The 16,407-nt window shown below is 57.8% G+C and overlaps 7 protein-coding genes across 7 annotated transcripts; 4 read left to right on the top strand and 3 right to left on the bottom strand.

Annotated features, from left to right (window-relative positions):
- Positions 1-10: 10 nt before the first annotated feature.
- On the bottom strand, positions 11-1,037 carry SCHCODRAFT_02484794 (uncharacterized protein; the record flags this gene model as incomplete). The annotated part of the gene is made up of 5 exons (XM_003036149.2): positions 11-116; positions 171-775; positions 831-847; positions 897-917; positions 968-1,037. 5 exons carry the CDS (start codon positions 1,035-1,037, stop codon positions 11-13), a joined length of 819 nt encoding a protein of 272 aa, XP_003036195.2.
- A 91-nt stretch (positions 1,038-1,128) lies between these two features.
- Positions 1,129-2,543, top strand: SCHCODRAFT_02482735 (Swi3-domain-containing protein; the record flags this gene model as incomplete). The annotated part of the gene is made up of 3 exons (XM_003035342.1): positions 1,129-1,635; positions 1,690-1,812; positions 1,866-2,543. 3 exons carry the CDS (start codon positions 1,129-1,131, stop codon positions 2,541-2,543), a joined length of 1,308 nt encoding a protein of 435 aa, XP_003035388.1.
- Positions 2,544-2,826: 283 nt separating this feature from the next.
- On the bottom strand, positions 2,827-4,388 carry SCHCODRAFT_02483914 (uncharacterized protein; the record flags this gene model as incomplete). The annotated part of the gene is made up of 2 exons (XM_003036150.2): positions 2,827-3,379; positions 3,436-4,388. 2 exons carry the CDS (start codon positions 4,386-4,388, stop codon positions 2,827-2,829), a joined length of 1,506 nt encoding a protein of 501 aa, XP_003036196.1.
- Positions 4,389-6,144: 1,756 nt separating this feature from the next.
- SCHCODRAFT_02604883 (uncharacterized protein) lies at positions 6,145-8,073 on the top strand. The gene is made up of 3 exons (XM_003035343.2): positions 6,145-7,016; positions 7,067-7,122; positions 7,176-8,073. Exons 1-3 carry the CDS (start codon positions 6,166-6,168, stop codon positions 7,937-7,939), a joined length of 1,671 nt encoding a protein of 556 aa, XP_003035389.1. The 5' UTR covers positions 6,145-6,165; the 3' UTR covers positions 7,940-8,073.
- Positions 8,074-8,229: 156 nt separating this feature from the next.
- SCHCODRAFT_02604879 (uncharacterized protein) lies at positions 8,230-10,624 on the top strand. Its single transcript, XM_050344135.1, has 2 exons — positions 8,230-8,343; positions 8,395-10,624. The coding sequence occupies exons 1-2, from the start codon at positions 8,302-8,304 to the stop codon at positions 9,934-9,936; spliced, it is 1,584 nt and encodes a 527-aa protein (XP_050202702.1). The 5' UTR covers positions 8,230-8,301; the 3' UTR covers positions 9,937-10,624.
- Positions 10,625-10,793: 169 nt separating this feature from the next.
- SCHCODRAFT_02560356 (uncharacterized protein) lies at positions 10,794-15,752 on the top strand. Its single transcript, XM_050343757.1, is given in 18 exon segments — positions 10,794-11,107; positions 11,156-11,488; positions 11,539-11,749; positions 11,804-12,006; positions 12,057-12,303; positions 12,356-12,459; positions 12,510-12,760; positions 12,813-13,114; positions 13,165-13,464; positions 13,514-13,574; positions 13,628-13,740; positions 13,791-13,903; positions 13,999-14,285; positions 14,360-14,494; positions 14,593-14,840; positions 14,948-15,520; positions 15,540-15,549; positions 15,569-15,752. 16 exon segments carry the CDS (start codon positions 10,818-10,820, stop codon positions 15,503-15,505), a joined length of 3,756 nt encoding a protein of 1,251 aa, XP_050202701.1. The 5' UTR covers positions 10,794-10,817; the 3' UTR covers positions 15,506-15,520; positions 15,540-15,549; positions 15,569-15,752.
- Positions 15,722-16,367, bottom strand: SCHCODRAFT_02604873 (DNA-binding TFAR19-related protein). The gene is made up of 4 exons (XM_003036151.3): positions 16,206-16,367; positions 16,025-16,152; positions 15,927-15,974; positions 15,722-15,877 (listed from the first exon to the last, which is right to left on the bottom strand). The coding sequence occupies exons 1-4, from the start codon at positions 16,342-16,344 to the stop codon at positions 15,836-15,838; spliced, it is 357 nt and encodes a 118-aa protein (XP_003036197.2). The 5' UTR covers positions 16,345-16,367; the 3' UTR covers positions 15,722-15,835.
- Between the last annotated feature and the right edge of the window lie 40 nt (positions 16,368-16,407).

The following is a 16,407-nucleotide window of genomic DNA, read 5'->3' as shown; positions in this document are numbered from 1 at the left end:
GAGCGAGACCCTACATTTTCACGACGTAGAGGCCTTCTGGGAGGCCCTCCTGCACCTGCTCCCGCACGAGACGAAGACCGGCTAACTCGAAGGCCTTCTTCCAAGCCATGTCAGACCTATAAACAAACATTAAGTTAGCAGGGATCACTGTCAACATCAGGTCACCCTACCTCGTCAGACTCGAGTCATCCTCATCGAAAGCTTCCCTCGGCTCGCCGTTAGGCCCGTCCGAGCAGCAATTCTCCTTGATCACGATGAGGCTCCTGGGACCCCGGAGGGACTGCCGGCTGCGCTTGAGGAACAGGATCAAGTCGGGATCGCTAAGATGGCCCAGACACCATTGACACCAGACGACGTCGAAACCGCTCTCTACTCCTTCGGGTTGGTATCCTACCCGACCGAGAACGGATACATCCTGCTCGGAGATCGGCGCGGATGGGTCGAAGGCTTGCAGGGTACCTTGGACAAAGGTCACACTCTTGGACTTGTCTTCTACACCGCGCCATTTTGCTTTGGTTTTGCCCTGGCCGCGTGAGAGCGCCACCTGAATGAATTGATCGACGGGCTCCAGAAGAACGACGTCGGAGACAAGGTGCAGCAGGGTGTCTGCGGTGACGCGTCCTACGCCTGCACCGACATCGAGCGCTCGATGTCTACGATTGGTAGAGAGGGGGGATGAGTCCAAAGGCTTGAGCGCAGAGGAGACCGTGCAGAGCTCGGGAAGTAGGTTGAGGAGGAACAGGCGGGATCCCAGGCTTTCTATGCGCGGTAGGGACTACATTTCCTGCACCATGTCAGCCAGTTTGAGAAGTTGTTAGAGAAGTGCGCACCCCGGTCCCAAATCCGCCTAGCAGGACGTTCAGCGTCGATCGCCACCAGCAGTACAACCTAAATACCTAGCACGCCGTCCTCATCGGCTGCAGCGATGATCAGATACTCGACGTTGGGTCGACAGCTGGCAGCGCACCCTTTTGTTTGTTCCAGTAGTCAATGCCATGCTCGACGACGGGCGTCGGAACAACTTCCTCTGCCGACATGGTGCAGAGCAGAAAATGTGGCCAAACAATGCAAAATAACGCGTCCATTTTGCCCGACGCCACGCGACTCGGACGCGTCTTCATCACCGCCATGGCCGCTCTCGACGCTATCTGGGACGACGACGCCGAGCTCGCGTCGACCTCGAGACCTGGTGCTAGTGAAGACAATGTTGGAAAATCCTCTGAACCGTTGTTCATCTATGGCGACGAGTCCGACACGGACAAGGACACTCGCGCGCCTAACGCGGCAGGCGGCGGTATGGACGACGCGGAGCTCGAGGCGATGTTCGACGAGGGTGCGCTGGAGATGATTGACGCGCGCGCGATACAAGCCAAGGCCGAGGAAGCCGTCCGGCGAGAGGAGGCGAGGCGACCAAAGAAAAAGCCAGCGGAGCGACATCAGATTCTGCCTAGCAGTTCGCCACCGCCGGAGGGGTTCGACGACCACGATGCTGGAGGCGCGAAGGCAGGGAAGGATGGAGAGAAGAAGCGGAGGAAACCTATTGTGCTAGACGAGTCGCGGTTGATCAGTCCTATCGGCTTTCCTCAGCTTATTGAGGATACGAAGAACTTTAAGATCAAGGGGAAGGGGCATGAGGTATGTTACTCTCATTTCCACTGCAAGGAGGGTTATTGACGCTTAACACGGTAGGCAACAGACCTCAACAGGCTGCTGAATATCTACCAATTCTGGGCACATCGAATGTACCCGCGAACGCAGTTCAACGACACAGTCGAGCGCATAGAGAAGCTCTGCCATTCCCGTCGCATGCACGTACGTTCCATAACATCCCTCATACGCGAATGTAACCTGACCCATCCCCTCAGAACCAGCTCGGCATGATGCGCGACGCCGCCTTCGGGAAGGCACCGAAAGAGGACGCGATAGACCTCTCGGACAGCGACAACGACGACGCACGAGAACGACCACAAAACGGCATCACACTCCCGTCCTCCTCGTCCCCACGATCTTCACCTCCCGCACGCAGCCGCGCATCCTCATCTCGCCCGCCATCCCTCCCACCTGATTCCTCCGACCCCGGCGACGCAGTCATGACCGACGGCACGCGCTCGTCCGCTGCGCCAGACAACGACGAGGACGCGGAACTGTGGGCAGCCATTGAGGAAGACAACAATGCAATGCTGAGCGCAAAAGCGCCTGCTCCGCGACGGCCACCCACTAATGACTTTGACGACGACATGGACGACGCGTTTGCCGTATTCGACGAGGTTCATGGGGCCGGAGGGCCGCCTCCTGCGCCACCACCCCCACCAGAGTTCGACATGGACGATGACTTTGCGATGATGGATGAGATCGAGGCTGAGCAACGGGCCGCACCACAATCATCATCAGCACCTGCAAAGGCCGATGATCAGTCCGCTAAACCAGCTGCCTCGCAGAATGGGGCAGCCGCTACTGCTCCGAACTCTTCTCCACCAAAGCCGCGGACAACTTCAGACGTCGAGGACGAGTGGAATGACGACGATATGTACGCTGATGATTAGTCTATCTGCGTGTAAATGAGTACTAGCGTTGTGGATACCCCTGCCCGAGGAGATACACTGAAGCTATACGAGGAGATACTACATGAAAGCTATATGAGGAGATGCACTAAATCCCCAAGAAAAGATGAGAATTACGAGTACCCTAGAGTAATGAACGGCTATTGCTATGCTACACAAAAGATTCTGGAATGAAAGGTACGGTCAAAGTCCGTATGCGCATAATCTACCCTGACGCGCAGCGCCGAGGGTACCTGGTCGTGCCCGCGCCTGGCTGGGGGTGTCGTTAATAGGCATCCCGTGATGGAGTCCTCCCAGATGAATGGGTCGCAGATGAAGTGCGCTGAGATGAAGCGTTCCCCATCCTCATCCTTCGCCTAAGCTCCGCGGCGTCGAGCTCGAGCGACCCCCTGAGGAAATCCGCGGAGTCGTCGCTCAGCCACGCGCACACGGCCACGCTCACTTTATGCGCCTCGCCCCGTGCCAGCCATCGCGCGGGGATCTCGACGGTCACGGTCTTGATCCAGCCGCGCGCGCTGCGCCAGTCGGACGGGCTTTTGCTGGCGAGCGTGCGCACATCGCAGTTCGTGCGCGTCCAATCGGCGCCGACGGTGAGGCCGGGTTGGCGGCGGCAGTCGAGGAGCGCGCCATCAGGGCCATTGGGCTGGCAGAGCCAGCGGCGAGAGGGCTTCAGATTCGTGGCGCGGGGAGGCGGGGTAGTGGGTTCGCAGGAGAGACGGACGTCGAGGAGACTGATGTCGGGGGCTGCGAGGGCAGAGCTATGCCAGCGCTCCTCGTCCTCGACAACTATGTGGAGGCCGAGTTGGCAAGCGATGGATCTGGAGATGGTGCATGAGTGGAATCCAACTATCGACCGTCAATTTCCGGCACTCACTTGTCTGCGGACTCTGGCCCGTTGACGACAGTCGTGCGGAGTAGGACCAAGCTAAGGCTCAGATCAGAAGCTCCAAGACGCAGTAGCCCACGGCTGTCCCGGATGATTTCGCCATAGTCCATAACGCTACTCTGGTCGTCGCTATTGTCGTCATCTTCATCAGAAACTGGTTCCATGCTCTCGTCCTCGACCAAGCCCGAGTCCAAAGAGACCGCCAGATGCTCTAACGGGTCGCGATGCCCTGCTCTTGACGACAGCCGCTGCTGGTAGCCCGGACCTCGCTCACCCGCCCGGGAAGCCGCCCAGTCTGGCTTTGGTGGCACCGGCGGCGGCGAGCACGAGCCTCGCGGCTCCGAGCTAAGCACCCACTCGCTGAAGTGCTCGGAATCCGAGTCGCCTCGGCTCGCGCTGGACCCGGTACAAAGGCTGCTCCCGCGCGAGCGCGTCAGACTCTTTCGGATGCGGCGGAAGATGCTCCTCGCGCCGCTGCCGCGGGGGCCTGGCAGGGCGGACGCGGCCACGGCCCCTGGCGTGGGCGCGCGAGGCCGCGCCGCAATCGACGCATAAGACGGCTGGCGGGAGACCGGTGTCGCAATCGGCGCGCGCCGAGACGAGGCGGACGATTTCCGCAGGCGCACCGAGGGCGTCTCGCCAAAGAGCGTCGTGGCAAGGCTCCGTCGCGGCTCTGTGGCGGGCTCAGCGAGGGACGTAGGAGGGGCCGGCTGGCGCCGCTTGCGAATGACGCCGTTCCAGATAGATGCCGTGCGCCTGCGCCTCCGAGGGGTTGAGTCCTCGGTCTCAGCGGGGCACTCGTTCTCGCGGCCACGCTTCTTGCACGAGGCCGGCGCCGCGCGCAGTTTCTGCGGTGCGGAGATCACGAGAGGGGCGGCCTGGTTGTGCTTCCGCGCAGCGGAGAGGGAAGGGAAGGAGAGTCTACTGGTCAAAGGTGCCATCGTGAAGTCGTGAGGCGGGTCAGGTGAGCGTACAAAAAAGAAGGGGTGGGTTTGTGAGGGAGAAAAGCCGGTTGTTAGGTGAAAGGGAATGTGGTTGTAATGAACAGAGAAAAACAAATCGGATCCAGCCGATATCTAGAAAGTCCCGCAGGGGAGATGGTGGGAGAGGATAAGAGGCGTACCGGCCCTTATGTGAACGCGCACTTTGTTACATCAAACGTAGATTGGGCTTATTGTTCTTTGTTCCCAGAAAGGTCTGCGCTTTCCCGCGGTCCGATATGATGACGCACGTGTCAACATCTTCGTTCGTGAAGTGCCATACCACAGAGTTGAGAATGTGAGGAACTTGTCCTCCGGAGCGATGCTGTCTTGCTCACTGTTTTGACGCAAGAAAAATACACAATTTATCCTTGTTTGCGCACGTCCGTGTTGATGTGTAACACCTGTCACTGTCACGTTCGCCGTCATCTGCAACGCTCATTCTCAAGGAGTATGCGTCTTGGCCCGTATCGTCCACCGTTCCTTGGGCGTTGATATTTACCGTATCTGATTGCTGACAATTGTGTACTCTCTCACCTGGCAAGCAAACAGATCTAAGGTGTCGTGGACTTGCATCAAGGCTTCGCGGCAGCTGCTGACTTGCGCAACTTTGCAGAGCGGGCTTTAGCACCCATCCAGTGCCCGAACGCCGGCTACTTCCCGCCGGCTCTTACAGGTCTCTTATCTACTGCAGGGTCAGTACCTGCGTTAGTGACGCCTGTCTCCCTTTGCGCCGCGAACGTCTAGCCGAAGCCTGCAAGCTGTCCCGGTCCGGTCCCATGTCCTGTATAGACTGGCGCGAGGAGGTGATGGTGTACGTGTTGAACTTCTAGAGTCCGCTGCTCGCTTATAGGCTCGGGGGGCGAGGCGCTGAATACAAGGGAGATCGCTAGTTGTTAGCATTCAACATTCAGATGAACTGGCGACGATCTTACCTTGGTGCCTGGGTCATGTCGTCAAACAAGCCTGTCATTCAGGTTCTCTCTGTGATTTCGCTGAGGACTCCAAGGTAACATCTATGTGTGTTATTTTCGGTATGCGGAGCCCTTCAAGAAGTCGTTTGAAAAGGGAGGTGTCATCCCGACCGATTGAAGGTCCTTGCGCGTGAGTCTTCCCCCCTGGCCCGGTGCCTTCGCTGAGTACTGATGCAATGCAGATTGCCTTGCTCAACGGACCTCCCACGAAGATGAATGTATGTCTCCCACAAATTTTCGACATGGATGTCAACCACGATGTGACCCTCGACTACATTCGCTCGATCTTTGTTTCACTTTAAGAGAACGCCGAGGCCCACGACGCAGGCCCGGATAACGGGTGAGAGTCCCCTCCTGACGTCCTTCCCTTCGAAGTTGCGTATTGGGCTTACCCAGCAGCGGCAGGCATGACTCGGTGGATATTCTTGAAACAGGAAAAAGCGAGCTCCTGGGGCGATCGAGGGCGCGTGGTCATTCCCTTGTCCTCCAAGAGGAAATAGCAGTCGCTCCGAATAGGCGATAGCCTCAGCGGCCGATGACCATGGTTTGGGCATGAGGCGAGCGAAGGCGGAAGATGAGCGGCGGTCAGGCCGCGTGATGGCAGGTAGACGTAAAGCGCGGGGTTAGATGATGTGTATCGGCTAGAACGCGGGCCTTCAACCAGCGGGGCCCGGCTTCGCTTTCCTCCACGGTAGAGACGAATATAAGCGAGCGGTACGATCAGAAGCCCTTTCGTCTTTGGCCGCCTCCCCTTCCCGTCAACCATGTACGCTTCCAACTTTGCAGTATCCCGCCAGCAGTCGTATACGCGCAGCACCGCGCTCGCGTCAGACATCCCCACAGAACCCGACATCGGGAGCTCAGGCCCCGAACAATACGCGACGAGCTACTATTATGGACAGCCCACAGGATTCGCAGGATCAGGATCAGCCTGCACCTCCTCCGTCGCCTATGCCGCCACCGCGCATGATTCCCCCTGCATTCCGACTCTCGAGCCCGGATTGCACGACTGGAGCGCACAACTCAGTCAACCGTTTGCGGCGTCGTATGGGGCGGCGTACGCCACCAGCGTTCCCTACGCCTTCAACACCGCTCCTACGCCGGCATACGTCCAGCCTCAGGCTTCTTCGTACGCGCCTGATCTCCAGCTCCAATACCCGTACGATGACTTCCATGCGAATCCCTCGGCATACGCCGGCCAGCATTGGGAGTCTCAGGCGCAGCTACCTCCTCCGATGTCGTCGATGGCGGATCTCCCCGCCTCCTCGAATTCACGGCATTCGACCGCAACGGCTTATCACGAGGACGCCGCCTCTTATAAGGGCGCGGTCGCTGTCGCGATGTCGTCGTCTAGCCAGCGCCGACCTGCCATCGCGAGCCCCCTCCCTCGCCCAGCATATCGCGCCATCCCGCCGCCTGCAGCCCACTCCCGCGTCCACACCCCATCAGACATGGCCATACAGTACAGCCGCAAGCCCGCCGCGCTGCCAGTACTTGCGAAGTCGAAGCCAGTATCGTCTTTGAAGCGTAAGGCGCACGATGCAGAGCGCGTCATTGTTCCACCTACGCCTGCTCCCCGCGAGAGGAAGCACGCCTGTACGATGTGTTACAAGAGGTACAATCGAACATCTTCTCTGCCACTTATACCTGCTGACGTCGTTTCAGGTTCGATCGCCCCAGCACTCTGAAGAAGCACATCTTGGTCCATACTGGCGAGAAAGGTGTGACAGCTGCTACCCGATAGCCGGACCTTCTTGCTGATAACGGGTGACAGCTTTCGAATGCACGCACTGTCAGCGTCGCTTCAGTGTCGCGTCAAACCTCAATCGTCACATGAAGAAATGTATCTTGAAGCAACAGCAGCCCCTGCCCTACGGGCAGCCGCCGAGCTCCTCGCCGACAGAGGCCCGCGGTGGCGCACTCATCGGCCGTGCGTCTTCGCACTCGCCGCCTCCTCCCATCGCTCGCCGTATCACTGCCGCTGCGAGCATCTCGCCCCCTCCACCTCCGCCGCCGCCCCCACCGCCTCCTCATCCCTCGAAGCGCATCCGTCGCGCGCCCTCCCCGACTCGCTTCGTCCCAGCGTCTCTCCGCGAGTTCAACTTGCAGACGCCCGAGGCTGCCGGCGAGTGCGCCATGCCCGCCCCTCCTGTGCGTCCTGGCGACGCGATCCCGCTTCCCGACGCCGAAGAAGAGCTCGTCGACCCCTGCCGCATCACCGAGGCCATGTTTGCGCTCCTCTCGCTCCGCTGCGAGGACGACCCGACGCCGCCGCCGTCCGAGTCCGCGCAGCGGAAGCCGAAGCGTCCCGTTCCCGCCCCATGCGCGCAGCGCGCCGAGGAGCGCGACTCGTACCAGGAGAATGTCCATCCGTACCCGTGCTCGCGCGAAGGGTGGGCGAGCAAGCTGCCGGGACCGGCGCTTGGGCTGATGGGGAAGGGAATTGGGCAGCTGTATCGCACGGCGTCGTCGGCGTGGGATGAGATGACGAATGTGTTCAAGGTGAAGCCTCAGGATGTAACCGAGTCTAAGGCTTGAGAATGGACTGTCGATACGGGCTACTTATCCATCTTGGTCTGTCTGTTCTTTGTGATACCCTCTGACTTACTTAGCGTAGCTGGATAGTGATGTCTTTATGAAGTGCTTGGAATATATGGATCGAATTCATGTGATGATGCCCCCCGACGGAGGGTCATGGCAAGAGCGCGTATCCTTTTATAGACGAGGTGTAGGTCTTTCTCCGTGTCACGTCAAAGTCGAACTGTGACATCACATGATGATCACGGCAGGTACATATGAACGGCCCGGAATCAGACCGCCCGCTTCCCTTCTCTCTTGCGCTGACGTTGCGAAGCGAGGCTTTTGCTCTCTGCAGGGACCAACCACCAAAGCTATAGCTCATGGCATCTTCTGATAGCGACCCAGCTGTTCTTCTGCAATCAGTGCGCTCATGTCGTGCCTCGTGGTAAACAGACATCCTAACGTGCAGACAGGTAGCTGACGACGCCTTACGGGAAATACTCTACGAAAATGCCCCTTTTCAGACGATCAGCCAGCGAGAGCTGGTCAACAGCCTCGCTTCTGACAAAGCCCGTCGTATTCGGCAACTCGACGCAGAGATGGAACGCCTGACGGACGTCGTCTCACGCCTTGCGGCTGAGAAAGATCGGATCGTCCAGGATCACCACGTCTGTAGCTTGGCCCTGAACTCGCCTATCCGAGCTGTGCCAGCGGAGATCCTCTGCGAGATCTTTGAGCTATGTGTCGAACGCACCCCTTGGCACGAGCATCCACGCTCGATCCTTGACTCCGCTCCGCTTGCAGTCTCGTCGCTACTCGTAATGACTTGGACCTGTCGCAGGTGGCGTCAAATAGCACACGGGACGCCCTGGCTGTGGCGAGAGCTGACTTTGGGATGGAGGATGATCGATCATCGCTTTGCTGGCGCTTGTGTACGAGAATGGCTGACCCGCGCCAATACCCTGCCGCTTACCTATACGGTCGCTGCCCAACTACGTTCAGAGGGCCTTCCGACCCGACCACTGCTCATTCGGGACTTCATCGGAACCAGTGTAGTATTCCCGACGCAAAGAATGCGGCGTTTGCGACTGGTTGGCTTTGCGATGGACATCACACTGCCTCTGTCTACCCTTCCGTCAGATTCTTTTCCTTTACTGGAGGAACTCCAACTCGACTACCTCAAGGACCCAGCGAGCACCCCTATACCCACGACGGCCAGGGGCACAGAAATAATCGCTTTCGCGGAGTCATTGAGGTTCACCGTACTTCATCTGGAAGGATATATTCACAAGGGTGTCATCGAGTCTCTTCCATTGTCGCGCATAACCTCCTTGTGGCTTCAACTGGGTTCTCGTGCTGAAGCTGCTCTGTCTTGCAACGTCCTGCGTCGATGCCCCAACCTCACGTATCTCCGTTTGCATGCGGAGTATGCGCCTCGTGACCCTCACAACGACAGCTCGCTCATTACTTTGGACAAGCTAGAGACTCTGGGCGTCTATGAAGGCGCATACGAGATCTGGGAAGTGCTCAGCACCCCTCATCTCAAGAAACTCGAGTGGATCGCGAGAAGTTGCGAGTTCAATCACTACGTCTCTTCCTTCCTCGCACGCGCCCCTTGCCTCACATCGGCGACTCTGGTCGATGTCTTCATCGATGATGTTGCCGATGTCCGGGTTATCCTGCGCCTACTCCCGCGGATCGAGTACCTTGCTCTGCGTCGTTGCTCCCTGAGCCTTGCCCAGATGTACGACTCGTTGACTGTCCGTACTGGATCAGAGACGCTGGTCCCATGCCTTCGAAGCCTGGTGCTCGAGGACATTAACTCGTTTCAAGGCACTCCCTCGGTTGACGCCCTCGGCACCGTAATGCGCTCGCGGCGGGCGATGTCGGATGCCTCGCCAGCACACCACCTTCGCGTTGAATTGAACTGTCCCGACTTTGTGGAACCCGATGACGAAGTTGACCGTAAACTTGAGGCGATGCAAGAGGAGGGGCTAGATTTACATCTCTATTGATCACTTCGTGAGTCCCCCCATCCGCGCTCTACCCATCGATCTCATCACTGCGATACTGAAGTCTACTGTCGATTGTACACCTTGCGACCCGAGCTCCGAACAGACATACATCTCGACAGTCCTTTCCCTCCTGAAGACGACTCAGGTCTGTCGGGCACGGCGGCTAGCTATGCACGGGAAGCCCTCGCTATGGAGCGAACTCATTCTGAAGTGGCGGCCCATATCTCGCGCGCCCTACCATCACGAATTGCAGGCGTGTATCACGCAGTGGTTGTCTCTTGCAGGCGACTTGCCTCTTTCCCTAACGATGCGGGACTGTACGATCATGCCGCCGAATAGCACATGGTATCGCAAGATACACTGCGTCCCCTCCAGCGTGCATTTCGACGAGCCTTGAAGAGGGAGCAGGAAAAAGAGGAAGAATGTCATTCGTAAAACATAACCAGATGTTGAGTAGCGGACGATGTGGGACGTGTCGCGTCTACGTCGGGTGGTCTATTTCCCCTGCCGACCATGAATACTTCCCGGGTTTCCCTGACGATGGGCGCGAAAGCCTTCGACAGATGAAGGAGGAAGGACTTGATATCGAGACTGGGATGTAAATAATGAATACAGCCGCATGTGGGTCTGAGGAAGTGGAGAGGAAGGATCTTAGCGAGTGTACAGAATATCAAGCCTATAGCAGGATATGATCTCTTTGGAGTAAGTGCAACGACCTTGAAAGCCTTTTCCATCATGAAGCGCGTCCTTAATTTACTCGAGCAGAAGCGTCTTATGCTGTCGCATACTTTGTGGCACAGATATCCCACTTGAGAACAAAACCAACCAAATACGGAAGTCATCAAATCCATTGTTCTTGACCACGGACTCCATGTCCGGCCATGCAAGCACCTTACCAAGCTATCGCACCTATAGCACTCGCTAGCTTCGCCGAGCCAGTCACCGCAGTCTCATTTGACCTCGCCTCCGACACCCTCTGGGCGGGCACGAACTCGGGCTACATCAATGCATTTCACGGCACACAGGGCGCGCGCGGCGTCTGTTTCGCGGTTGGCGGCAACCTCGCGGTTAAGAAGATCGTTGCAGGGGATAGTGCCGTGCGCGCGTTTGGCGCGGGGAGCAACGGCATTGGCAGTTGGAGCAAGGGTGGCGTGAACAAGTGGTTCCATCGGTGCGCGGCGCGTTGTCTGGTCTGGTTATTCGACTTATGTGGCTTCAGATGGAAGCCCCCAACGAATGTCACGGCATTCACTAGCACCTCCTACTCTTCTCATACCCTCGCGGTCGCTGCAACGGTCCCGGAGATCGCGCTGCTGAATGCGGCGACAGGCAGCGTCGTGCGCACGAGCCCTGCCGCGACAGTGATAACCCAGATGGACTTTAGCCCATCTCTCCTACTCGCAGGATGCATGGATGGGTACCTCAGGGCGTACGATCCGCGCACGGCGCTCACCCCGAACAGCGGGCCTAGTGCAATTCGCGCGCACTCAAACAGTGTGCAGGGCGTGCAAGTGTCGGGGAACGAGGTCTTCACGATCGGCATTAGTATGAGGTGCGTCTGCCTGCGCGTAAAGATATCTAATGTGCTGATGCGACGCGTAGACAGAATCGCCCGATCCCTGATCAGCTTGTCAAGGTGTTCGATCTACGCCAACTTGCGACACCAGCGACCACGATTCTGTTCAATAGTGGACCATCCTTCATCTCCGCTATTCCCAAACGCCCGTCATGTGTAGCCATTGCGTCCGCTTCCGGTCTTGTCAACATCGTAGACGCGACGAAGCCTGCTGCATCAAGTAACGAGTTCTATCAGGTGCGTTCTAACGTCGTTAAGTACGGATGGAATTTCAACTTATCACCTTCGCAGCTCGATACTTCCTCCTACATCACTTCGATGGCTGTGTCGCCAACGGGAACCTACATGGCTTTCGGTGACGCGGACGGAATGATCAACCTTCTATCCCAGGCTGACGAGTCGGCCGTCGTGCCCTTCAACGGATTTGATGGCAAGCCTGTTGAGTGGGCAGACACAGTGCCGCCCCTACCTGACATCGAGTGGGATGAGCACACGTACGTTCCCATGATTCATTTCCAACCACTCCGGCTAAGGATCTTGGTAGACCTTTGAACTCCATCGGATTGCCTTATTACGAAGAACCTCTGCTTTCTGCGTGGAGCCCTCGCAGGAGCACGAACTTCTACCCACCACCCATGAAAATACCGCCGCAAATTCTCAGCGCCCTGAAATTCAACGACAATGTCGGCTACGCACCGTTGCCTAAAGAGCTGAAGGGCCGCCGTAACATGACACTGACTACCGCACGTCGGACGAACGGTCGGTTCAGAAGTGGGAAGGCAAGGGGGCAGGTAAGTCTCACATGACTTACTCCTGACGTCGGAGGATCTCACCATCATGCAGGATGCTGGAATCGACCTTGATGATACAGCGGACGAGGTTCCACGAATATACCGTCGCGTCGAGATCGAGTACTCCAAATTCGGTGTGGAAGACTTTGACTTTGGGTACTTCCCTCCACGCATCGAGAGTCGCTCAGCTTACCCTTTCAACTCAGCTTCTACAACAAGACCGAATATAGCGGCCTGGAAACACATATTCTCAACTCGTATACGAACTCCTTGGTCCAAGTGCTGCACTACTGTATGCCGATACGGCGGATAGCTAAGTCGCACATCACGACGAACTGTCCGCGGGAGCACTGCCTTTTGTGCGAGCTCGGCTTTGTTGTTCGCATGCTGGAAGATGCACGAGGCACGAATTGCCAGGCGAGCAATTTCTGCCGAACTGCTCGCGTACTGGCGCAAGGTAAACTACCTTGCCACGGACTTTTGTCAAATACTGATGTTCCTGATACCAGCTACAAATGCGATTGAGCTGGTCGACTATGGCCGGGAGCCTGCCAATGTGGACTACGCCTCGATGATCCAGACCTTCAACCGCTTCCTCGTCGACAGCATGAGCTCCGAGGGGAATGCTTTCCCGCAGAACCCGGTCCTCCTTCCCTCTTTACGACCTGCAGACGCGCATTCCCCAGCGGCGGCTCCCGTTACGCAGCTTATGGGCCTCGACGCGAAGACGCTGGTCATCTGCCGCACCTGCAACGCCGTCCGGGAGAAGGAATCCATGACGCACGTCGTTGACCTAACCTACCCGCGCAGGGTACGCTTCATTTAAGTTCGCATGGGAATCCTATCCTGACCCGCCCCCAGTCCCCCAACGACACCTCCACGCCGGACTTTGCTTCACTCGTGCGCGGCGCGCTGTTGCGCGAGCTCACACACAAGGCGACGTGCCAGAGCTGCAAGCGCTTCTCAACGTTCACCTCGCGGCGCACGATCCCCTCGCGGGAACTTCCACCGCTGTTGGCCGTCAACACCGCGGTGCACGACGAGGAGACCTTAAGGCCGTGGTTGGATGTAAGGCGGCAGCGGTTCTTGACGCCTCAGGTCGAGCTGCGCGGGGATATCAATGGGGTGGACGACCAGGAGACGGCCCTGTATGAGATCAGGGTGAGTCGGTCGTCTGAGCGATGCGGATTTGTGCTGATGCGAGGCATAGTCAATGGTTGTGCAGATTGTGGGCAAGGACCGCAAGCCGCATTTGGTTGCGATCGTCAAGAGTAAGGTTGGATTTTTCCCTCATTGAACGAATGCTGACAACTATATCGCGTAGTCCCTGAGGCGGAGAAGAGGACTGATCTAAAGAGCCCATGGTTCGTTTTCAACGACTTCGTTGTGGAGAACATCACAGAGGCGGAGGCGTTAAGCTTTCCCGCGCCCTGGAAGGTACGCGCGGTGATGCTCTGACGGGCACGAGTAGCTGAATCGTCTGCCAGGTCCCTGCCATCGTCTACCTCGAGCGCGTCGATGTCCGAGAATCCCTAGACTACAGCGGCCTCCCGGACGTGATGGATCCCGCTATCCTCTGCAAAGATAGCAATATCGCGGTGTGCGTCTCTCTCTCACTCCACTCCACGCTCACCCCCTTCCCCCGCAAATTGCCCACTCGATTTCTCCGAACTCACCTCCCTCCCCTTTCCACAGTAAACGCGACAAATCGCGCATCAAGCACGAGCTCCTCCGCCCCGACGAGCTGCCCACGCCCGGCACCATGGTCGCCATCGACGCCGAGTTCGTCTCCATGCAGCAAGAGGAAACAGAGTTCCGCTCCGACGGCACGAAGCGCGTTATTCGTCCCGCGCGGCTGAGTTTGGCGAGGGTGTCGGTGTTGAGGGGCGATGGACCGAAGCAGGGGGTGCCGTTTATTGACGACCATATCCATACGAGTGAGGTGATTGTGGATTATCTGACGGAGTTTAGTGGGATTAAGTGTGAGTGGACGGGTTGCATCCATACTCTATACTACTCCCTGCAAGGAACGAAGGATGTGCTGACAACACGATAGTTGGCGACCTGGACCCGGTGCATTCGCCGTATACGCTAACGCCGCTGAAGCTGGTGTACAAGAAGTTGCGCCTGCTGGTGGATCGGGGGTGTATCTTCATCGGGCATGGACTGTCGAAGGACTTCCGGATTATCAGTGCGTTTACTCCCTCGCCTTTTCCTTCTTTCACCTTCTTCCCCTCCCGCCCTTCCTCCCAAGGGTATTACGAACCAAAAACTAACCCCCCACCCAAGACATCTTCGTCCCTCCGGACCAAGTCCTCGACACCGTCGACCTCTACTTCGTCCGCGCGCGCCAGCGGCGCCTCTCCCTCCGCTTCCTCGCCTGGTTCGTCCTCGGCGAGCAAATCCAGACGGACACGCACGATTCGATCGAGGATGCGCGGAGCGCGTTGAATTTGTACAAGGCGTATCAGCGGATGGAGGAGGAGGGGACGTTTGATCGGAAGTTGGAGGAGCTGTATCGGGAGGGGAAGCAGTATGTGAGTAGGTTTTTTGAGGGGTTTTTGGGGGGAAGAGGGTTTGGGGGAGAGGGTTTTGTTCGAGGGGAGGCAGGGGTGAGGACAAGTGCTGATCACCTAACGTACAGAACTTCAAACCCCCGGTTCCCGCTGCGCCGCAAGCCCCCTCGACGCCGACGAATGGCGCTTCCGCTGCTGCTGCGTCGTTGTTCGGCAGTCCCATGGGCACATCGCTGGGACAGCTGACGCCGGTGCAGCTCAATCAGTTGGTGGCGGCGTTCAGTGGGCAGATGTTGGGTGGTGGGTATCCTGGTGGGCAAGGTGGGCAGGTGTACCCTGCGAGTCCGGGGAATCCGGGCTCAGGGTACAGGAGTACAACGCCGACGTATGGTGGAACGCCAGGCTCAGGGTACAGGACGCCGCCTGCATCGGGCTTCAACACTGCGCCAAGCTCGACGTTCACTACGCCGTCATCGACGTTCAACACCACGCCATCGTCCACATTCACCACCCCGTCATCTACGTTCACCACACCGTCGTTCAACGCCACGCCATCGTCCAGGTCGGGCTATACCACGCCTACGTCGACGTTCAACCCCGATGCACCACTGACTGGGACGCCGCCGCCGTTTAACCCCCAGCAGGCGTTCTATCCGAGTCCGGATCGTAATTGGCGGCATAGGTAGTGATTGGCGGCATAGGTAGTGATTGGCGGCATAGGTAGTGATTGGCGGCATAGGTAGTGATTGGTGGCGAAGTGGGTAGAGGTTGGCGGCACAGAGGCCGAGACGATGTATTTCTTGACTCTTTGCTGTAGCCGTAGTGATTCCTTTCTGTGTGTTGTATGTAGACTGACCTGATTCATTGCTCTGTGATTGCACCGCGACCCGGTCGGTGAATGGTTGGCCTTTGAGGGGATGTAAGCGTATGCTTGTCGGGCATTCGCGAGCGAGCATCTGATCAGTATCCGAAATATAGTATACATATGTAGGATGAGTGATGTACATTTCCAGGCATCAGAAGTCGAGATCGTCATCGAAATCCTTCCGTCGCTGGTACTGCTGCAAGCGTCAGCGAACTGCGAGAAGAGGGGAATACGACACGCACCACGATCGTGGACTTGGCAGCAGGCTTGTTGCCCCCTGCCCCTTCCATCTAACACACTTGATCAGCAGAGTTCACTGCTCAAAGTCAGGGCCACGCACCTGGTCCAGCAAGTCGATCAGTTGTGCCTCTGATATCCTCCCCCGAATCTGGCCCGACTGCACCAGCCGAACGAGTATCGTTTCTATCTGCCTTGACCTCTCCGGGCTCACGAGGGATATCCTCGATACTGCTCTCACTCGATCAGCATCCGCATCTCCCATGAATCCCTCGCACACTTACGCCTCTCTCGCGCGGCGGGCTCGAGGACGGTCGCCATGAGATCCCGGCGCATCTGCTCCTCCTGCGCGCGCTTCGCGGCCTCCTCCTCCGCGTTCTCTCCCTGTGCCGGGGCGGCTCCTGGGATCTGTCTGAGGTCCATTGTGGGTGTGTGTAGGGGATGCGGAGAACAAAGAAGTACGGATTAGGAAGGAGGGCGGCACCG

The sequence above is a fragment of the Schizophyllum commune genome (genome assembly GCF_000143185.2).
Source record: "Schizophyllum commune H4-8 unplaced genomic scaffold SCHCOscaffold_1, whole genome shotgun sequence".
Taxonomy (NCBI): Eukaryota; Fungi; Basidiomycota; class Agaricomycetes; order Agaricales; family Schizophyllaceae; genus Schizophyllum; species Schizophyllum commune.
The sequence above is the reverse complement of the archived record's forward strand: the minus strand, read 5'-3'. Positions and strand labels throughout refer to the sequence as shown.